Raw genomic sequence first — 23,850 nt, forward strand, 5'->3', positions numbered from 1 at the left:
CGGCTGTATCATGTACTGTCATCGGTTGGCAAACCGACCGCTGCCTGGCCGTCCGAGAGCCCATTCCACCAGAGCGATCGCAGCTACCACGGCGTTCCTATCTGGTGTGCCCTTGCTGGACATCTGCAGGGCTGCTACGCGGAGGTCGACGCACACCTTCACGAAATTCTACTGCGTCGATCGGGATTCCAGGGAGGAGTCCAGGGTCGGCCAAGCAGTGCTGAGCAACCTGTTCGCCTAAGGTGAGCCTGGTGAGGAGGTAAGAATTGCTTAATGTTGAGTTTGATGTAATGCTTAATGTTGAGCCTTTGCCACCTCCCGTGGTTGTGCATGTGTGTACTGCTATGTATTCTTTATTCATGAGCATGTGAATCCATGCCAGACCCCATGCTGGAGAAGGAACAAGTATGGGTCTGGCATGGATTCACATGCGAACCCTCCCGCCTACCCCTCTGCGGCTCTTCTCTTGGTCAAACTGCCACTTCACGTGCTACCAAATCCGAAGATGGCTGCCAGAGGCGGGGCTTAGGTAGAGGGCAGTCATTGGCTGTGGTCAGTATGACGCAGAGATCAGTGATTGGTTACTACTACGAAAGACAGATCAGAAACGAAACTGATACTGATTTTTTCTTTACCGAGGATTCCCAGCCTGACGACGGGGAATATTCATGAGCATGTGAATCCATGCCAGACCCATGCTGGAGAACAACAGTTACAGGTAAGTAACTTGTTCCATTCACCATGTGGACATGTTGGACTGGAATATAGTCAAGGGCAACGATTAATAGGCTAACAGAGCACGCCATATCATAGCTTTATACACGGAACATTGGAAGATCAGTTCTACCCCCAGTAATCAGAGTAGTTGAATCGTCAGTAGGGTGATAACCGGCTGTGTCCCGAGTATTGACAACGGCCAGGAAAGGGGCTAGATGCAGGGTTGCATTAGTTCCAGGGATGGGGCTGGGCATCAGTTGAGGATAGGGATGGGGGCGAGAGAGGGGAGAGGGTAGTTGGGGGGGGGGGTTGAGTTGGAGTTGTGTAGGACGGAGGGCGGGAAGGGAGAAGAAGTTGAGCAACAGGGGTGGGGAGTTGGGGGGAGGGAACAGCAACAGTTGGGGACGGGCAGGGCGGGGGGAGGGAGGGGAGCGGGGGGATTTGCAGTGCATTTAGTTGGGGAATGAGTTTACACAGATACGTGCCAGAGCTGGAAGCGGGAGGAGGACGGAAAGTGGAGCAGACTGGGTAAGATAATCGATCGGGAGGCCGGAGGTGAAACTAGATGGGATAATGGGAGACCTTGGAATAGTAACTTGAAACATCAGAGGTCTCAACAGCTACCTAAAGAGAAATAAGATAATGATATACCTGAGAAGGCAGAAGATGGATATAGCCTTATTGCAAGAAACCTACCTCACCAAGGAGAAACAAGAAGTGGTTATAAAAAAAATGGAGAGGGACCAACATAGGGACTACATATTCGGCGTATGCCAGTGGTGTGATCACCTGGGTGGCGCCACATGTGCCCTTCCAGTTACTGCAGGCCACGGTAGAGCCGAATGGGAGGATGGTGGTAATCCGAGGGTTGCTAGAGAATAGAGAACTGTGCATTATAAATACATATGCCCCTGACCAAGACACAGCAGCCTACTTTAGGACACTATATGGCAAAATCAGTCCTCACATGGGAAGTACGGTTATATGGGGAGGGGATTTCAATTGCACGCTGAACCCCAAAATGGACAGACCAGACACGAAACTAGACAAGCCCACCCCCGCAGCAAAAACGCTACAAGCCCTGCTGAGAGACTTTGGGCTGGAAGATATACGATAGGCACTATTCGCATTATGCCGCCCCACAGAATCTGTATATGAGGCTGGATTATATATTCGCCACTCCGGAATTTGTGGGGGAAATAACGGGTTCAGAATACAAGGCAAGAATACTATCGGACCATTCCCCTCTGGTCCTGAGGTGGCGATATAAGCCCCCCAGAGCCAGGATCCCAACATGGAGGCTTAGAGCTGAGGCACTGTAGGATACTGCATTCTGAGAGGACTTAAGGGAAGAGATAATTGGGTACTTCAAAAATAATACTGGAAGTGTGGATTCAGAGGGCACCCTATGGGAAGCCTTTATGGTGTTAGTAAGGGGGGCAGCCATATCCAAATCCAGGGGACTCCAAGGGGGTATAGTGAGAGAATTAGAGGAAAAAGAAAAGGAACTAGAAGGGGTTATGAGAAGAGGGGGCACCTCGCAGGAGGACGCCAAACACGTGAGCCAACTAAAACAGACATGTGGGGAGCTCTGGGAGAGGTTATGCAACCTGAATTACAAAAAATATATTGAAAGACAACACGCAGGGGGAGACAAACCGGGGAGGCTGCTCGCATGGCTATACTAGAATGAGACACCAAGATCAGCCATTAGAGAGATAACGGGAGAAGCGGGCCAAGTCTGGAACACCCAGGAGAGTGTCAATGAGGGATTCCTTAGATTTTACAAACACCTCTATGAAGACGTAGGAGAGACGGTGGAGCAGGAGACTTAGGAGACGCTAGAAGACACAGGATTACCTAAAGTGAGTGAGGAAGACAGGGAGAACCTGGACGCCCCAATTACAATAGAGGAATTGGAGACAGTGGTATTACATCTACCCACAAGCAAAGCCCCTGGGACAGACGGGCTCCCAAGCAAATTCTTTAAAACATACAGACAGGAAGTGCTCCTCGCGCTATTGGCAATGCTAAATGAGGCCTTCGAGAAAAGGAGACTGCCGGAATCCTTAAGGGAGGCGGTAATCATTCCACTCCTCAAACCCGGCAAGCCAAGCACAGACTGTGGGTCATACAGACCATCTGTATGTTAAACCAGGACAGTAAAATCCTCACGGCTGTGCTGGCAAACAGCCTTAAGCGGGTAATTAACAAACTTATCCACCCCGATCAGACAGGATATGTTCCAGGCAGAAGCATATCCGATAACCACAGGAGGCTCCATCATATCATAGAACAGACAGAGGGCGACCCAAGTGAAATAGCAGTAGTCTCGTTAGATGCAGTGAAAGCCTTTGACTCCGTAAGGTGGCCCTGGATGATGGCGGCCTTAAAAGGATATGGGATGGGACCAGGATATCTGCGGTGGGTGAAAATGGTGTATAGCTCCCCAATAGCCAGGGTCAAAACGGGAGCGATCATTTCAGACAAATGGCAACTCAGCAGAGGCACGAGACAGGGCTTCCCATGGTCCCTGATGCTGTATATCCTCGCACTAGAACCATTAGCGATCTATCTGAGACAGCAGTATGAGGAAATTGGGGTTTATACTAAGGGGGGCCCGCACTTGATATCATAGTACGCGGACGATATGTTGCTATACCTGCGATACCCAGAGGAAAATTTGCAATATATCTTGGAGATGATGGAGCGCTATGCGACCCTTTCCGGCATAGCGGTGAACCCCAAAAAATCGTGCACGTTCCCCCTAGGGAGGCACAGGGGAGTCCCACGAGAGAACTTACCGATCTTACAAATAGCCTGGCAGACCAGTACATTTAGATACCTGGGGATCAACATATATCATACAACCCCCGATGAACACAAACATAACACAGAGAGGGCAATAGAGGGCATCAAGAACTCCATGGGGTTCTTGGTTAAGCTCCCATCTGGCCATGGTAGCGAGGGCGGCCTTGCTCAAGATGGTGGTACTGCCTAGGCTATTAGATTCTTTTGTAAATATCCCTCACATGCTGCCCAAACGCTTCTTTAATAAACTCCAGAGCCTATGTAGAGGTTTCCTGTGGCACAACTCCAGAAACAGAGTAGCCCTATGGAAACTACAGAACACGTATGACAGAGGGGGCATAAACCTGCTGAACTTTGAGATCTACCATTTGGCAGGGCAGTTACAATATGTGGCCAGATGCCTATCGGAAGACGAGACAGCAGAATCCAGATTGCTGAGGGGTGAATGTGATCCTTATTTCCAAAAAGAACTTATATGGTTACCCAAACCAGAGCTACATGGACGATCAAGACTGCTGGAACTGGGCTGGGATATTTGGCGCAAAGCGTGCCGAGTTTTGGGGAACCCGACCCCATGCTCCCCGCAGGTGCCACTCGTGGCGCTACGTGGGGCGGATGAGCAATTAAGGAAGGGGATCCGCAAACACTGGGAGCCGGTAGGCCTAGCGACCTTGGGAGACATATGGCAAGAGGGGAAGGCACTGCAATTTCAAACGCTAGTTGATGAAACTGGGGTACACTCGGGGCAATATATCACATATACCAGAATAATTAAACGGTGGAGAAAACGTGGTCCGAAATAGCACTAGCAGAACAACCATATTAACGATGTACGATATCTCGGAGGGAGAGCACGAAGTATCCCGGATCTATGAATTGTTGATGATTAGAGTAGGCAAGGAGTTGCTCCAATTAAGACGGGACTGGGAGGAGGAAGCCGGGGAACCTATGCAAGATGGGCAGTGGGAAAGAGCCCAAATATATGTTAATGTTAATGTTAAAGGACATTTGTACCGCGCACTATCACCACCGGAGTGGTCCCTTGGCGCTTAATCACAAAAAGGTATCCAAGAACGCTAGGCTGCAGCAAATTCAGTTATATATCACTCACAGGGCATACATGACCCCCCAAAGAATCGCCAGATTTGGGAGTACAGAAGTACAAAAATGCTCCAAGTGCGGGGAGGTGGATGATCCATATGTCCGGGGCATGCCCGGAGGTGGGAACATTTTAGGAGGAAATTAAGCTACAACTATCTGAAAAGGGAATCAAGCTAGATGTGGAATCTGTATGGCAATGCATGATGGGAGGATTCACCAGACGACGCAACCTGAAACATGTGTGCAAACTCAAGGACCTAGCCTATATCCTAGCCAAAAGAAGAATAGCTATGAGCTGGAAGGCTGGCCACAGACCCAGATTAGAGGTATGGTGGAGCGACCTCCTGAAATGGGCAGATGCTGAGACAGCATTATGGTGCGAAGCAGCTAATAAAGGGGAGGATAATGAAGCAGGACCTCTGATAGCATGGAGACAAATGGTAGCCACACTGGCGGGATCCTCCCATGCTAAGTCCAGTGAATATGACACGTCTGAAAATGAGGAAGGGGACTAACCCTGTGAGAAGGGGAACCTGAAGAATAGAAGTGGAAGCTTGAGTTAAAGAGGGGGCAGAGGGGAAAACAGTAACAGATAATATGCAAATGTATGTTTAAAAACTTGTAACTGAAAATGTCGGGCGTGATGGTTATATGTTGTTTGTTGGCTAAGAAAATCTAATAAAAACTGTTTTTTTAAAAAAAAGGAAGCGGCAGAGAGATAAGGGGGAAAAGAGCCTTAGAGACAAAATAAGGGCTATTCAACCAGGGGGCAAACTACGGTCCCAGATGTTCCTGAGTAGGTGGGCAGAACTCCAGCAGCTAAAAGCAAAACTCGCTGCCCTCTTGGTTGAGCAAACCGAGAGAAAATGATCTTTTCTTAAGCAAAGGTACATGGAGAAGGGGAAGAAGGCGGATAGGATCCTAGCCTTGAGATTGCGAGATCTCAGAAACAGTAGAAGAGTTGACTCGTTGGAACTACCGAGTGGGACTTATTGGCTAGAGGACACAGAGATAGCGGAGCAATTCTGCATGTATTATGAACATCTCTATAAGTCAGAGTACTCAGGGGACGGGTCCGAAGTTGATCCTTTTCTGGACATGCTGTCAATCCACTGCCTTCCCCCCGAGAGATCAGACGACCTGGAAAAGCCCATCACGCCCCAAGAGGTGGTGGACACTATTAGTTCTATGAAAGGGGGCACCACCCCGTGTGACAGTGGCTTCACCGTTCTCTTTTACAAATCCTTCCGCTCCACCTTGGCGCCATTTGTGTCGAAGCTGTTCAACGCAACTCTGGACTCAGGCTCCCTTCCCCAGTCCATGTTATCAGCCTGCATCGTGAAAATCCCAAAAGAGGGGAAAGACCCAACAAACTGCCAATCCTATCGTCCCATTTCCCTACTTAATACGGACGTGAAAGTCCTAGCCAAATTACTCGCTAACAGGCTGGCAGAGCATCTCTCTTCGTTAGTACATGGTGACCAAGTCAGATTCATCCCGAGTAGACAGGGATCCGATAACATAAGAAAGACCTTAGACCTGATACACAAATCCTTCAGTAACATCACAGAGGCCTTTCTCCTTTCATTGGACTCAGCGAAGGCCTTCGACCGGGTGGAATGGTCGTACATGATCAAGGTATTGCATAAGATGGGACTGGGTGAAAGGTTCTGTGGAAGGATATCTTTTTTGTACAGCGGCCTCTCTGCCAGGGCAGCGGTTAATGGTGCCGTCTCCGTCCCGTTTCCCCCTCACCAGAGAGACCTGTCAAGGCTGCCTGATCTCGCCACTCCTCTATACCCTCGCAATGGAGCCCTCATGGGATTACGGGAGTACGGTGTGGGGACCTCGAGTTTAAACTCTCACTCTTTGCAGATGATATCCTTGCCTATCTAACCAATCTGAAGGACTCTCTCCCGAGTCTCTTGGACCTAATACACCTCTTTGGTTCCTTCTCTGGCCTGAAAATTAACCCATCGAAAATCATTTCTAACGCCAATGAGTAAGGCCGACAGTGATATTGGGGGAAGGCAAACTCTGGGGGGCATTAGAATCGAGCGCAAAGTCACTCCCTACCTCCCAAGAGATCTGACCCTTCTCTTTGAACTGAACTCTTCCCCCCACCCCCAATTCTGTCCAAGATAAAATCAGATCTACAACATTGGGCTCCCTTGACTCTCTCGTGGTTTCGGCGTATGGCATAGATTAAAATGAACGCCCTTCCCCGGCTCCTCTATCTCTTCACCTCCCTCCCGGTCACTATACCAGATACATATTTTAAGGCCCTTCACTCCATGGGCCAACGTTTCATTTGGAACGGTAAGAAACCAAGGATCAAGCATGTGACGCTGACGCTCCAGAGACCATTTGGGGGGTTTGGTCTCCCAGACTTCCGGCTTTACCATAAGGCGGTTCAACTAAGGGTAATGCTGGAGCATATAGGAGACGAGATGCGTACCTATTGGACTTTATATATAGAGGATACCCACACTCGCCCCAGAAAAGTAAGAGACCTCCTATGGGCCCTGAATAAAGATCTTCCTGTATCTATTAGGAACCACCCTACTCTGTCTGTTTTATGGACACTATGGAAGCACGACAAAGTGAACACAACCCTCTCTTCCTGGCCCTCCCCCTGTCTTCCCTATGGGCCCCCCCTCAACCTGGGCAAACGAGGTCTATGAGACACCCAAAGGTAGTCGGATATGGGCTTGGAACGAGCTGCTCAGCTCTTCCACAAGAGTGCCTTTATCGACTACGACAAACTAGCAGAAGCCATGGGGGACAATCCGATGTCGATATTTGAATAGCTCTGTATTAAAGGGATCCTGACCATTGACCACTGGGTGGAAGCCCTTGCCCGCCCCCTTAAGCCACTCGAAAAAGTCATCGTGGAATCTCCCTCGAAGAAGGGATCTTTGTCCAGGATCTACAAGACCCTGATTACAGCTGACCTGGAGGGTAGACAGGGGTTTAAGAGGTTTTGGGAGGAAAAGATGGGGAGGGTGTTAGAAGAGGCTACCTGGGCTAAGCTGTTTAGGGCCCTTTTTTCGGGCTCCCTGTATACTTCGGCCATGGAACATCATTTCAAGGTCCTACCAACGGAGAGGCTGTCTAAAATGTTTCCGGGCGTATCCCCCCTCTGCCCTAGGGAATGTGGCCAATGGGGAACCTGGTACCACCTGTGGTGGGAATGCCCAGCTGTCCAGATCTACTGGTCCGAGCTCTTGAGCTGGATTAAGGAGATTGTGGGCACCGCCCTTCCTTTACTCCACCTCAAACTTCTCTTTGGTATTCCCTCCCCAGAGGCGGATTCGAGCACTTTACCCAAGGTGATTCAAGCCATGTTGCGAGCAGGGAGACTAGCTTTGGCCCAGAAATGGAAAAGCAACCTGGTGCCTTCCAAATCAGAGTGGCTTGCTAAACTGTGGGCGATCTTTACTTATGAGAAATTGGCAGCACTGGCCCACGACACAATGGGATCATTCTTGCTCGACTGGACAACGGTTCTTCTGCATGAGGACTGCAATGCAATGAGACTTTGATATTTCCCGCCTGATATTGTCCTAACTTGCTGTTATTGCCTCAACTAAGCTTCGCCACTTATGTCCTTTTTATTGATTGAACCCGCCATGCCAGTTCATTCATATTATGGGGCCCCAAACTTACGATTATTGAAGTCCCCAGTGCCTGTAGGGGCTCGGTTGGTTATAAGCGGGGGGCGGGAGAGGGAGGGCGGGGAGAGTAGGTTACAAATGATGTTGCCATTCGAGAATTGTTGATGCATATGTCTTTTGCAAAAATGTTCAATAAAATTAAGTGGAAAAAAAAGAAATTGAGACAGGAGAGAATTTAAGACTTTAGCCGGTGGAGCCGGCCTCTTGAACTTATGGTCAGATCTGTCTAATGTGGGGTTCACGGTACAAATAAAATCTCCGCCCCATATCATGACTCCATTCCTATAAGGTCCTAGCCTGGTGTATAGCGACTTAAAAGAAGATTGTGGCATCATGATTGGGCGCATAGGTGTTGACTCTGCACTTGCGCTTGTAATTTGCTGTGCGCTCTGCCAGACCACGCACGTCTTGTCTCAATAAGCCGACGTCGATCCTGACTTCATCTATTTTGGATTTTAGGGTGGCCTGCAATGCAGCAATGGCATTTAAGATCTGCTGGTTTATGTAGTCTGCAGCTTCGTTGAGGCCTTTCTCGTGACCCGCGTCACCATTTTTGTTTCTATCATCCGCCGGGCACTCCTGGCTCTTTGCAAAGGATACCATAGTGGTCTGCTTGCCTTTGGCTTTGTTATTTATGGCTGCCATTTATTCAGTTGTCGTCAGTCACCTGACCAACCTTGTATAGTGAGCACTATGGTTCCTTCCCTTGGCGTGATAGAAACTGTCTCGCTTTGCGCAGCTGGATTCTGTGGTACGAGTTTCAGTGGCTTGTTGCGTTCTTTGTGTCACCCTTTACTTGGTCCTATATTGGGCCTGTAGAAATGGAGTGCTCCTTTGAGGCAGGACTGCACTGTGCCACTATTTCATATGGTCATAAGGTAGCCAACATCTAGTCTGCACTTAATCCGGGCACAGCTGGTTTCAGTGTAGGCCTATGTTTGCTAACTTTTGCAGCAGTAGCAGTGTTGCATTGGGCTTATTATGCAGGTTTTGGTGTATGCGCTTCAGTCACTGCAGGTGCTGCTCCTAGCTTGCTTGTTACTTAGCCAGTGGGAATGGCAACACTCGTGGTCAACTGTGGTAAGCTGGAAGACAGTGAAGTGTCTCCCCGCATGTATTGCGGGACCCTGTTTGGTGCTTCAGCCTCATTCACTGCTATAGTATAGTTCACATAAGGCTCCGGTCTGTAAGGCGGTCCCCACTGTGGTGTTGCGGTGAGCACTGCAATTCGCTTCGGTGTTTGTTCCTTTTCTTTCTTTTGCACTACGCTCGATTGGCTGGTATTCACCAGGCCCACTCGTTCTGGCGGATCTGGGGTGCAGCGCGCACAAGGCAGGGAGAGTCCCAACCTTGCAGTAAGGGCAGTCTTATCCTCCTCCACCCCGCTCCTCACAGTTATTGTCATGCTGTCACTCCACGGCCGCAGTATCTGGAACGCCTTGCAGAGTCTCCGGTCTTCCAAATTATGTGTCTGCCATGTCCACCACAGGCGCCACCCGCTGTACTGCGACCACCTGGACCTCTTCTGAGGCGCAGCTTCGTCCCTGCAGAGACCAGTCCCGTCGTGAGGGGCAGCCCAGCTCCTGGGTACACACTCTAGTCCTGGACCCAGCCACTGCAGCGTACAGGTCTCACCTAACCTGTCTCTCGTCAGGGAGCACAGGGCTTCAGTATTGCAGTCGTGCAGCTGGGCAGGTCTATCGCGTTTTTGCAGATAGTCCTCCTTGACTCTCAGTGTAAATTCTGTTGTACTGCCCCAGTGTTATCTGATGCCGCTGTTTGTGTGGCGAACCGAGCTCTGTGCTGCCACGGCACTGCAAGCGTAGCCCGTCAGGCTCAACCAAGTCACTCCACGCTTGTCACCATTATCTCCAGGCCGGGATCCGCTAACAGTACTCGAGCGTGGCCAATCCCGCCAACTAAGCACTCTTGGGCTCAGTAAGTTGCACGCTCCGACTGATGAAGGTCTCATATGTTCACTTTCGTTGTGTTTGGGGCAACTCTGCAACTCTAAAGCCTAATCTTTTTTCGGATCTGCAGGAGCTCGTCTCAGACATGTCTTTTTTACATGGCGGTTGGCCACGCCGACAGCACCTTGTAGTTTCTATGAGATAAAAGAAGACCTGAATGGGGCTGTGCATGCATCCGGTGGTAGGCAGTCGTACTGCTAGCATGCAACCAGGCACATGGGTTAGGAGTAGGAACCGGGCACTCTCAACTCTCACACCAGCCTTTGGGAGGGACTGGCTCTGGTATGAACCCTGGTGCGTTGAGCCCAGGCTGAGAGGGATTACTATCCTACCTTCCACAGATAGGTCTTTGGTCATGTCACTAGTGCTGCAAGTCATAAATGGTCCAAGTCTGAGACCTGCAGATGTGATAAAACCAAACGCAACTTTTGGGAAAGTCTAGAAAAAAGGAACAAATGCACATACAGAGGCTAATGCAATAACACGATTTGCAAGAAACAATGCACATCAAATGCTCACCTTCTCCTTCCAAGTCAAATCAGTAAGCCTTCTTCTGAATGGGCATGAGATGTTTGGCCTTGTCCAGTGGCAATTATAGAGATCACCTCATGCACTTGCCCCAATCAGCAGTGATTGCAAAAGTTGAAAAAAGCTATGATTATACTCCCAAATCCCAGTTGACAAAAAATACTTTAAATATGCAAGGGAGCCAAGTAGCTCTAACATTTGGGTTGATGCAAAGTAGCTCCAAAAATCAGGACCTGGAGGATGTGTGCCAGGAGGGGAAAACAATGTCATCACATTTCCTCTGTCTGTGGAAGGTACCTCCAAAAAACAGCAAAAACGAAATAGTATGGAAACAAATCTGCTATAAACTAATACATAGGAATATGCCATTAGACTCAAAATAAACATCAGTTATTTAAACCTGGGGGAAATGGCTCTTTGCTACCTTAAACCATCATTCTGAAAAGTAAAGGAGATAGTTGAATGTGTGCAGTGGCAGGAATTTATAGTACAAACCAATACAAATGAAAAATGAATCAACTTTGTCACAAAGCCGTGAAAGGATGCATGTGACAATATTTGGTGTTCAAAAAAATGTATTTATTTAGTTGTAATGACTCCTAGTTGGATAAACCCCTTAATGGTAATAACTATAACTAAATGGCATTTATCTCATGCAAAACGGTGCACAAGGTATCTCAAGACAAAAGTGAGTTTTCCTTGAGGTGTTAATGTTAATAGCATTTCTAATGCACATGACTCGCCAGCAATGTGGTTTCACAGCACAAGTGCGTAACACCTTAAGCAAGTCACTCTGAAATAATAAAGTTTGTAACCCATTCTTGTAAGTCATTGGGCCTCATTATAACATTTCCGGTCTGGGAACAATGGTGCTGGTAGACTTACCGGCACCGTTATTACCGGACCGGCAAAGTACAAGTTTGCGTGTGGGATGCCCTCCCACCCGCCACCTCCAGGCACCGGGAAAAAACACAACTCCGGCGGCAGCCGTGCTGTTTTTACCAGCACAGCTAACGCCGGGGTCATAATGACCCCCATTGTCTTCCCCTTCGGACACTCTAATTTACATTGCAAAGTTCCGAAGTAGATGTCCAATAAAAAGTTCTACTAATCTTATTAAGTCCTTTAGCCTGATGGATGCCCACGCTCATAACATAAAATGTCCAAAGCAAAGTTCATAAACCTATTCTTCTACTATCCTTCTCTATTCTAAGCAACACATATAACAGTATCTTCTGATAAGGTTCTTGTTGCTGTCACCGCCTTATTGCACATTCAGGCCACTCTGCTTTCACATTCCTTTGCAAGTCTATCCACACACTTCTGGTTTCACAATTATGTCTCCTGTCAGGCTCCTGTCATCTTTTCAAGTGTCATACCTGAGCTTCGTCCAACCCCCTGCATTCCAAGACTTCAGACAGGTCTCTTCTGGACCTAAATCAGCTTTATTCACAAAAAGGGTCTCTCTTGAACCTTGCCTTTGCAGCAGGTCCCTGCACGACGTATGCTGTCCACCAGATTCCTAATGTGTCTTGACATTTCTAAGTTAGTGATGAGTCTCTTGTGAGCTTGACTTTCTCTCTCTCTGGATTTCACAACAGGCCTCTTTTTCAGCCCAGTTTCCCTCTGGCTTTAGACTAGGTCACCCCTATCACTTTATTTTCTCTGGAACCTTAGGTGGCCTGTTCCAGCATCTAGGATTAGGTTCTGAACAAGTCCTTCTTGAATTTAAGATGTGCTTAGATTTCCCAACAGGTCCCTCCTGGACCTTGGCTTTCTGTCCAGATTCTCAACAGATGCCTCCTTCTCTCCAGGACTTAAGTTTTCTCTCAGGAATATTAACAGGTCCCTTTTATGCCTTGACTTCCACTCATAATTCTCAACAGATCCCACCTGGACTTTGGCTTTCACTCAGGGATCTAAATGGGTCACTCCTGGACCTTGGCTTTCTCTAAGGATTCAAAAGAAGTCTTTCCTGGAGCTTGACTTTCTCTCAGGATTCAGCAGGATCCACCTGCACCTTGGCTTTCTCTCAGGGTTCCCAATAGGCCATCATTGACTTTGGCTTTCTCTTAGACTTCTCAGCTGGTCCCTCTTGGTCCTTAGCTTTCTCTCAGGATTCTCAACAATCTACACTGACTATTTCCCCTCCTATGATTAGGGTCCTTGTCAGGCAGCTGATATTATTACCCTCTATGGCCAGGGGTTGAGGTTCTTGCTTGCTTCCCTCTTTTACCTCAGGGTCACTGGTCACTGGTGTCTGGCCTCTGACATAAGCCTTCCATTTCACTTCAGGAGTAGTTCAGCACACACTCTGCATATTTCTTCTCTGCAGGGTCTCCAGGCCTGCAATCCTTTTTACCCTGGTTGCTTTCAGCCTGTTCCAGAGTTCTCTTGTCTTTTTTCCTCTGGTTCCTCTTTTCAGGAATCTCCCCTTGTATCAAGGGAACACATGTTGGCATGTCTCACTCTTCTGGGAGTCACTCTCTATCAGATTTGGAAGAGTTTCCTTTCTACTCCCTATTCCAGGGCTCAGCTTCTAATCTCAACCATGGTCGTTTTTATTTCTCCATGGTATTTGTATTCTCAAAGCCTAGTGGTTAACCTTGGGATAGGTTCTAATAGCCCTCATTTATACCTTTACTAATAGGGTCTTCATATTGGATAATTGGTGATCGTTTCTTCATCCACTGGTGCTGGCCTGTAAGGCTTTAAAGATGGTTGCGTTGTTCAGCACCATCTTGGCATTCTCTTAGATGTAGAGAGCGGTTCTGCATTGCTCCACATCTCCTCCGTTCTGCTTGGGCTCTGATTGCGCCGTGCTCTTCAATGCTTCAGGTCTGCGAGGCGGTGTTCGCTCACTCATTTGATGTTTCAGGTTCTCCATGACTCGCAAACTCCATGGGTTCGCGGAATAGGTGTTCTTTGTCTATTGTTGCATGTTTCCCCAGACCCTGGTCTTTTAGTATGTCTTGTTGTGTTCCTTTGGGCGATGTAGTCCTGCGTATCAAAACAACACAGAAGTATACCTGTTGTGATATTACCATGACCATGGGCGGGTACAGTGAACCACTAGGATTCCTTCTCATCTACTCTCTGGAAGGCACATCATCTAGCGGCCACACCAGAATAGGCCTTGGTGACTCACTTACCCCACATGCACCACATAAAATGTGTCCTTTCTATAAAAGTGATCTAGAAATGGAAGGTCTGGGGGCTTACAACCAAACGGTTGCACATGTCCAATGCTTGTACAAGTGTATTGCTACAGTGCGTGTTTTGCACTGGTGCAATAATTGCATTGTGCTGGTGGAAATGTTCTTTATTTGGCACTAGAAGCATGTATAAGAGAGCAGTAAAAGGCAAAGATCTCCAAATTAAACATCCAGGGTCAAATGCCTCAATTATAAATAAAGAAATGTAAAGGAAAAGTCAGATGACCCATGGAAAATAGCAGGAGCAATCTGAATAAATACTGCAACGTACAAGAACATCTCATAAAACACATAGGCAGATTGAAACCTGGAAAGAGCAAAGGACGAAAGTGGCAAAGTAGAAAATTCATACGTATTCTATTGCATCGCCCCTACCACTAACCGCAACACAGCACCTATTCCTTGTGATGCTATGCTCACTTCTATCTGGTCTATGTGCTGAGGTGATGGGGTCAACCATAAGCCGGTCAAGTGGCACAGCGAGTAGAGCGCTCGCTTTGACACCCGTGCAGAGCCTGCTATCGCAGGTTCGAATCCCGGCAGGGCCAAACTCAGCCTTTCATCCTTCCGAGGTCGATAAATGAGCACCACACACCGTGGGTAATAATAAGCAGCCCTCAGATACCTGAGGGTTCGTAGCGCTATATAAATGCCAAATTATTATTATTATTATTATTATTATTATAAGAACTTCAATCCACTCCCCATGCAACATGGGCATTCTAAAGCTCTTACACCATTATGCTACCATTTATTTTGAAATGTTTGAATTCGTGGGATGGCTGGAAAGAATGCACACAAAGCAAAGTCAACCAACAATGCCACTATTCTTTTGTATTTCAACTTGAAACACTGATACAAAGACAACCTTGTTTTTGCAATGGTGTAAGCTACCAAATGGCTATGCTACCTGTTTTTGTTCTCTTTCCACTTTTCAAATTATTACTATTATAATGATTTAGGTTTTAATTAGCATGGGTAGACCTTATCTGCAATAACCTAATAAAAACATGAATGCAAGTAATTTGTTTATTTTTTACTTTATCATTCTTCAGTATAATGGTTTGGAATGTCAGTGTCCCTCAGTAGTAGCTAATGGATTTCCTCTTCTATATATTAAACAGGTGGACAGCCCTTCAGCAAAAGTGAGAATAAACGAGAAAATACAGAACCAAAAGCAAATGAGACAGTGAAAATCAAGCCAGATGTGCTCCAGACCTATAATAAAGGCGCAAACTCTAGAAGCGAGCAGTGGACTCAAAATGGTCAAGGCTTTGGAGGCGAGACAACTGTTCAGTGTAAACAGGGTTTTAATAATCTGGCACTTTCCAATCTTTATGAGGGTGAGCCACCAGTTGAGCACTCAGTGAACCATAATGACTTTAAAAGTAATCTTAGTTATGAAAATTATCCTGTATGTGAACGAAGCACATTGCAAAATTTGAGGCAGTATGAATATAATGAATGTGAACAAAATGTTGGTGTTAAAGAAGATGTAAGAATGCACCAGCAAATACTTTTCAGTGCTTCGCCAAACCAATTACTTGATAAGAACCAGGGAATGCAGTCAGGAAACCAGAGGAGAATTCCACCTTACAGGCCATATGTGTGCAATGAATGTGGAAAAGTATTTGCCCTTAAGTGTAGTTTGAAAAGGCACCAGATAGCACATGCAGGAGTGAGATATGCATGTACTGAATGTGAGAAGAGCTTCACTCAAAAGGGCGATCTAACTGCTCACCAGAGAACACATGCAGGTGAAACATATGAATGCAATTACTGTCAGAGACAATTCAGCAGAAAAGGTAATCTTAATCAACACCAAAAGAAACATGCAGAGTGCGTGCAGAATACATAGCATAACTTGGAGTTATTCAGCCTAAAACAATTTGCAAGAAATATTATGGAATAACGAAACTAGTGTTAAAACCACTTCTTATCACTCGATTAAATGCAAGCTATAAACCAATGTGTCATTTTTGTGTTATCCTTCTTACTTTCTAGCCCTTTGCGTTAAAAGATTGATAAACAAATAAAGAAACAGTTAATGGAACATAACAATTGTGAGCCTGTAGAGACACACCTCACGGCTGGCAGGCAGACAATGAGCGCTAGGAAATGGGGTGGGAAACTGTTCGGTTCCACATTCTCTGCATATGCCAAGGGAGTTCTTATATGGGTGGCGCCCACTGTCCCATTCCAATCGTTTGAGACTAAGCAGGATGATGAGGGCATAATGGTCTTGGTGTATGGTATGCTGGAAAATAGAGAAGTTGGTTTTGTGAACACGTATGCCCCTAACCACGATGCCACAGTGTTCTTCCGATCCTTGTACACGTGACTGCCCACATACAGGTGGGACTTGGGGGGCTTCAATTGTACTCTCATCCCTAGATTGGACATATGAGATATGAAATACTGTAAGCCGACACCACCGCCTAAGGCCCTGGGTTCCCTGTTGCAGCATATGGGATTGGTGGATATTTTGAGGGAGGTACATGGAGAAGAGAGGGGCTACTCCCATTTTTCGGCTCCACATGATGTATGCACGTGTATTGATTACGTCTTCACTGGAAGGGAGACTCAGGGAGAGTTTGTGGTTGTAGAGTATAAATCCAGAGTCCTCTCCGAGCATGACCCCGCTGATTACGACGTGGTGGGGCACCTTTCCCAGACCCCCGATCCCTACCTGGCGAGTGAGGGCAGAGGCCCTGCAGGATGAAGCTTTTAACAGTTATTTAGAGGACAGGAGAGTGGAATATTTTGATACTAGCATGGGAAGTGTTGAGAGGTCTGGCACCTTATGGGAAGCTTTTAAGACAGTCATCTGAGGGGCAGCAATTGGGAAGATAGGCGGCTTCCGGAAGGACATATTGCAGACCTTAACACATACTGTGGAAGCTATTGCAATAGCGGAGGGCGCTGGAGATGAGGGAGGCGAAGGGTTTGCGGGGCTGACAGAGCTACGCCAAAAATGTATTGCTGAATGGCAAAGGCTGGATAGACTGGACTATGCGAAATATACGCAGAGGCTGCATACGGAGGGAGACAAACCGGGGAGATTGCTGGCATGGTTGTGTCAGAGGGGGGAGCCGAGAAATAGGATTTGCACTATTGTAAACGCGGGAGGCGACATAGTGAAAACTCAGGAATGGATTAATGAGGCCTTTGGTCCTCATATGCGGACGATTCTACTGAGAGCGACAGGGACATAGGAGAAGCCGTAGCCCAGATTAAATTGCCTAGAGTAAAGGAGGACCAAGCAAGCATGTTGGACGCTCTGATGACTCTGGGTGAAATTAAGGTGGTAATAGCGGCTCTCCCGACGGCCAAGACCCCGGGCTGGACGGATTCCCATGGGAATTCTACAAGGAGTACGCAGATATACTGGCACCTAGGCTCCTCGAGGTATTTGACGAGGTGCACGAGCTGGAGAGTTGTCCAGCAGCATGAGAGAATACACTCTAGTGCCCATCCTTAAATCAGGGAAGTCATCAGAGTGTCGCGGTTCCTACAGGCCCCTATAAATGGTGAACCAGGACTGTAAGATCCTGACGGCAGTGCTGGCTAATAGATTCCAAAAGGTAATGGGAACACTGATTCATAGTGACCAGACGGGGTACGTTCTGGGGAGAAGCACCTTGTGAAACTTGAGACGGCTGCATCACATGACAGACGGTACTGACCACCGCAGGGTGGACTGCGTAGTGACTTTGCTGGATGCAATCGAGGCCTTCGACTCGGTCCGGTGAGACTGGTTAATGGGAGTCCTTGAACAGTTTGGGATTGGGGCTGCTTTCATAATGTGGGTTAAATTAATCTATACTGAACCTAGAGCGAGGGGGAAGACAGGAAAGTGGATTTCTGAAGCATGGGAGTTGCATAAGGGCATGAAACAAGAGTGCCAGTTATTCCAAATACTGTTTGTTTGTACTCACGCTGGAGCCATTGATTGGACTATATAGAGGCTGGCATAATAGACTGGGTAGGCCACCTGATCTCTTTGTACGCAGATGATATGTTAATATACGTTAATCAACCAGAGACTAACCTGCCATACATACTTGACATAGTGGTTAGGTTTGTAGAACTCTCTGGCATAAGGGTGAATCGAGAGAAATCCTGCTTGTTCCGACTCGCGGACCTTAGAGGATTTACACAAGAACAATTGGCTAACCTGGGCCTGAGGTGGGAGCCTCGACACCTTTCGATATTTAGGTGTCAACGTGTGGCATGGCCCTGCCTCCTCGCATCGGTATAACACCCAGAGGGCCTTTGACGGTGTGGTGAATTCCATGAAGTTTTGGAAGAAGCTGCCCCTCTCAATTCAAGGGTGGACGGCACTTCTTAAGATGGTGGTACTCCCGGGGGTGTCCAGTCAACTCGTCGAAAAAAAACTGGTCGACAGCAATTTGGTCGACGCAATTTGGTCGAAAACCATTTCGTCGAAAAAATTTTTTTATTTATATATTTATTTTTGGGGTTTTCGTTTTGTTAAAAAAGGGGTTTTTAGAGAAAAAAAGGGGGTTGGAGGGGGTGGACCCCCCAAAAAAAAAAAAAAAAGGGTTAAAATAGAAAAAAAAAATTTCGACGAAATGGTTTTCGACCAATTTGATTCGACCATTTGTCTGGTCGACCAATTTTTTTCGACGAATTGACTGGCAACCCTCCCGGGCCTCCTGTACCATTTCACGAAAATATCTTATAATATACCCAAAAAGTTCTTTCAGCGACTGGATTCACTAGCTAGGGACTTCCTATGGGACGGGAAGAGGAACAGAATTGCATTTTGCACCTTGCAGAGGGACTGGGGGGGCGGACAGGATAACAGTGCCCCACTTTGAGCTGTACTATCTGGCGGGACAACTGCAGTTCGTGGCGCACTGGTTGGGTGATGAGGTCTCGCAGGACACCCAGTTATTACAGCCTATGCTTAAACAGCACTTTCTGAAAGAAGTGCCTTGGATAAAGAGGGTCACACGCCCCTCTGGACTTCTGACATTATGCAGGGAACTGTGGAATAGAGCCCGGAAAATCATGGGGGTCTCAGACCCTTATTCCCCAACCATCCCTCTGGCAGGAATAATCGAGGGCCAGACAGATATCACCGCTCAGTTCAGAAGACACTGGGAGAACAAGGGCATTGCAGTGGTACGGAACCTGCTGCAAGACAGCAGAATGGTCGACTTCCTGATCCTCACCAGAGCATTTGGCATAGATAAGGGGCAGTTTCTATTATACTTGGGTCTGTTAAGGAAGATAGAGGAGAGATGGCCAATGAATAGAATCCCATCCGGTGCAGGACACCATGTATGATGTGTCAGAGGGAGAACATGCGGTTTCCAGATTGTACTAATTATTTTTTAATGATCTCAATGAGGAGAGGTTAGCGGCGGGGGGGGGGGAGCGGGAAGAAGATTTGGGAAAGGCTTTCACGCATAGGGAATGGAAAAGAATGTGTTCATACATGAAGGGGGTGTCTAGAAATTCCCGGTTTAAGCTTCCCCAATTATATGTTACACATAGTGCATATCTAACCCCTTACAGGGTGTCAAGATTTGGAGGAGAGGGAACCGGAAGTTGCCCAAGTTGTGCCCACGAGAGAGCGGGTATGATATTGTTTTGGGCTTGCCCAGTGAATGGGAGGTTCTGGTATGAGGTGGTGGAGAAAGCAGCCAGGGGAGAAATACAAATGCACTTGTGGCCCCCAGATTTTTGTTTATTGGGGATATTTCCGAGGGGAAGGAGGCACACTAGGTACCTATCTCGGATGAAAATTTGATTTGCGTGCTGGGAAATCGCAGAATTGCAATTGCTTGGAAATCAACTGAGGGTCCTAGGATTGAAGCCTGGTGGACAGATTTAAAGCGCTAGACACTGGCAGAAACCACTGTATGGCATAGAGCGCTTAGACGAAGGGAGCACGGATATGGCGGCTTGGAATTAGTTGACGCAGGCAATGCTTGCAATATTGGAGTGAGAACCCAGATGTATATCTATAATGAGAGGGGACGAGGGTGGATATGGATGTAACTTATACACATTGAACTATTCAAGGGTCCTGCGGGTGGGGAGGTCATAAGGACGAGATACCTGTGCTTGCTGGAGAATTTCAGGTGGAGGGTGGAAGAGTGATTTTACATTGTACCTAAGAAATGTGAATTCAGAAGAGATGTATCGGCACATTGGTTACCGGTCTGTTTTGTTTGTTGACAAATTTCAATAAAAAAGGTTTTAAAAACAACTGAGAGTCTGTAAGGAGTAGTTATACTACAACAGTTTGGTTGCTTAGAAATACTGCATTAGACTCTACATAAACTCGTAAACTGGAATAGATTAGTCACTAATTGATTGATCATAATGTATTATGGGTCCAAATTCACTAGATATCACAAGGATGGAGCGGGATTGGCATCTGCTCTGATTACTGTTGGTGCGATGTACCTGTGTGAAAGACCCTTGCTGGTGGGCTCTGCCCACAGGGAAATCCAGCTGGGGACTCAGGTGGGTTGATTGAGACTTCTCAGTGTTACTGCATTATGTCTGCGAGAAAATCGGCAGGGTGGTTGACTGTGCCTCTGAAATTGGCGTATAATTTAAAGGGCCAGTACCAAAGTCAAAATTGGTCTGACAGTCCCCTGCCCTGTTTTCCAGTGTTGTAGGGGACAGGGGATCATCCCCATCCCATCCTTGGGCTCCACATTATATAGCGGGTAGTGCAGCCGATCACCGGAATCAACACACCCTAAGGACCAGGCAGGGGACATCTTCTCATACTTCTGCCCGCTTCTCTCGACTCCTCCTTGAGGATTTGAAAGTGCTTGGATTTAGTAAATTACAGGCCAGTTCCACTTATGATTGTTCCCCAATTATTTTTCCCTGAATATGTGGGTTTTATCTGGGGACTTTACTACCTTGAGATCTGTGGCCCACGCCCAAACCACTTCTGCACTTACCCCTTCATATTTGTCCCAATCAGATAAACCCTCCTCTTGATTCAGTCGGGGACTCGTCTTATTGGGATTGTTAGGACCAGGTCTTACATTCTGGTAAGTTTGTACAGAGGAGATCTGAGCCACACAGACCTTTCATTATTGCCATATCTGCTTGCACAGGTTCTCATTGAACATTCAGATGGATCCAGGTATTCAGGTAGGCCCCATCATCTATGTGAATGATAGTGGTGGGTACATACCAATTTGTGAGAAACTCTTCTGGGTATATGAGTTTGGCCCATGTGGTCGACTTTGAGAATCCAATAAGGCCCTGGACGTCTTCTCATCTATTTCCAAAGGGATATTTAATCTCTTGTTACTTTCTCCCTGTGTCAATATGACTTGGATATGTAGTGGAATGGCCTCAATGTCTTATTTGGGCCAGTGGCCAACCCTCTCTGGTTCCTCTGTGGAAGGGATGCAATAACTAGCATCCATTGGTTCAGGTTCTGTAATGGAGGGACCATGCCCAGCCAAATGTCTGACATTTCCACACACAAAACAACAAACTGGCGCTTTCTCTGTCCTGGGTGGTGGAGATTGCCTGTCTTTTGTTCCACAACAAAAGAACCCCCTGTCAAAAGATAAGACAGTGAAAGGTCAACTTGCTACAAAGGTCGACATGCCTAATCCATGGGAGGAACATCCATCAGAAAGAACATTACAGTGAGGTAAGTAATTTGCTCTTCTATAGCATTAATTTGCTCAAGAATGCTATTGCTAAGTCCCTTGAATATGAGAAAATATTAGATTAATTATTTTGTCAACTTCGATGTATAAGTTTCAGAGTATTCACCGCTTTATGGTATGCTTTCCTCAGGACCAAATATTTCCGAGCAGTCCCTGCATCAAATAATAAATCACATCTTTAAAAAACCTGAGCCAGTGCGCTCATCGAACATAGTTGTGGAGAGTAATTCCCAAGGCTGAGCAAAAGTGCTCTCCAGCCAGAACAAATAGGGGCTCAGGAAGGGTTGTCCACGATGAATACAGTTGGTGGTACTTCTAAGCATATAGGATCCAAACCAAGGGTACGCGGCCATCAAAATCAGTTTAATGGAACTGTTTAGTATAAATGAGTACATGCCTAGGACCGTTGATAAAAAGGGTCTGGGTAAAGGCAGCGTAAATTCTGAAGAGCTTAGGAAGACAGACAAAGGGACGAAAGAGCAGGATATTTAAGCTGTCAAGCTCTACATGGAACTCAGGCCGAATATTAATGTAAAGTGAGCATTAAATCTTACCAACATGCTAAACATGCTACATTTACTGCCTGAACTGAACATAATATCATCTGAAGATATTAAGTATGTGAGCTTTCCATACGCAAAGAGGACTGTCTTAAAAGAATTACATTTAAAATCTCTGTGTACAAATCAATATTTGAGGAAAGATGCGTTTTGGCTGTATGGTATATGAGGAAAAAAAGGAATTTAAAGATTATCTGAAAGGAATAGAGCAGGAGGAACAGACGGGCCAGAGTAATAAAAGATTGAAGGTGACACAAAGTCAAAACCTAAAATAAAAATGAAGGAATATGTCAGTCTGTGAAAGACAGGGTAACTGGGCGATGATCTTAGAAGTTTTGAAAAGTGAATAAGCGAAGGAATTACATGGGGAAAGGGGACTCTGTCACTGTGGGAGATGTAATTCTTCTTCAAAAGACCTGGCTGTTGAACCCCATATGGTTGGATGGTTTTCAGTTAATACAGCAGTTGGCTCATAAACCTGGACTGGGACGCCTGGCAGAAGGCCTATTAACCGGGTTTAAAAACACCAAATTTCAATCTATAAAGGTTGTCTCAAATACCATACCGGGGATATTGGTTACAACAGCTAAATATAACATGAGAGCGAACCATCTAATGATTTTGATCATAAAGGCTTATTGGAATGAAAGGAAGGTGGGGATAATTTAATTTGTAAACCATATTGGATAATGGTTGGCGTACTGGGGACTAAAGGGGGAGCAACATGTAATGATGGCTGGTGATCTCAATTTGAATAAAATTGATGAACAGGTGGAGGGTGATGGGATCCCTTCTGTAAATAATAGAAATGAACCCAACTATTGGTGGACTGAGATCTGTTGGTCGCCAACGGGAATGTGAGTGGAGTTCTAGGAAAGAAGTCAACATGGAAAAGAGGGTAACAAGTCCAATCTTGACTGCCTAATATTGTCTTGTCTATTGTTTAAGTGGTGTAATAGATTTGAAATCATTTCATCTGAACTAAGTGACCATAATATTCTTGCAGCTAAGTTTGAACTGTATGGCATATCCCAGGAAAGGGAATAACTTGCGGGATTTGTTGTGAGTTGAGGGGCAACAGACTCAAATAATTTAGACAAAATAGATTGAATTTAACCAAGAGACTCGATGGTAAGATGAATAGTGGTAAGATTGAAGACATTCTTGGTAAATGTATAATTAAAGGTTTTGGTGAGTTTATTTGGGAAGGAGGAAAAAGAGTCAGACCACCCATGCTGACACATTCGATTTGGAGGTGTGGGATCAAAAGAAAGAACAAAGGTTAGAGTTGGCATTTTCACGTTGTCAATCCCTAGATAGAGAAACGTATGTTAAAAAAAAAGGAAGATGGCAACAAGAGGCTTGAAAAACTGAATAGGCTCATCTTGTTGGTGATGAAAGCTAATGATGATAATGATGTGTTATTTATATAGCACCTTAATCCAAAGTGCTTTACAGAGCACATATTTACATAAAATATCACCCAGCCGAAATTGGTACTCATTTATCGACCTCGGAAGGATGAAAGGCTGAGTTGGCCTTGTTGGGATTTGAACCTTTGACCTTCAGATCACAGCAGCGAGCGC

The 23,850-nt window shown here is 46.4% G+C and overlaps 1 protein-coding gene across 3 annotated transcripts in view; it reads left to right on the forward strand.

The window, feature by feature from the left end:
* LOC138467757 (zinc finger protein 2-like) overlaps positions 1-23,850 on the forward strand; it is a 1,341,736-nt gene that overhangs the window by 1,262,961 nt on the left and 54,925 nt on the right. For 2 of the 3 annotated variants that reach the window (XM_069607988.1, XM_069607987.1), the window contains exon 9: positions 15,144-15,362. The exons of the other annotated variant lie outside the window; for it this stretch is intronic. In XM_069607988.1, coding sequence (XP_069464089.1) covers positions 15,144-15,362 — 219 coding nt within the window. The remainder of the gene's footprint in view (positions 1-15,143; positions 15,363-23,850) is intronic. 3 annotated transcript variants of the gene reach the window in all.

This window comes from Ambystoma mexicanum, chromosome 4q (assembly GCF_040938575.1).
Source record: "Ambystoma mexicanum isolate Mex_15411 chromosome 4q, UKY_AmexF1_1, whole genome shotgun sequence".
Taxonomy (NCBI): domain Eukaryota; kingdom Metazoa; phylum Chordata; class Amphibia; order Caudata; family Ambystomatidae; genus Ambystoma; species Ambystoma mexicanum.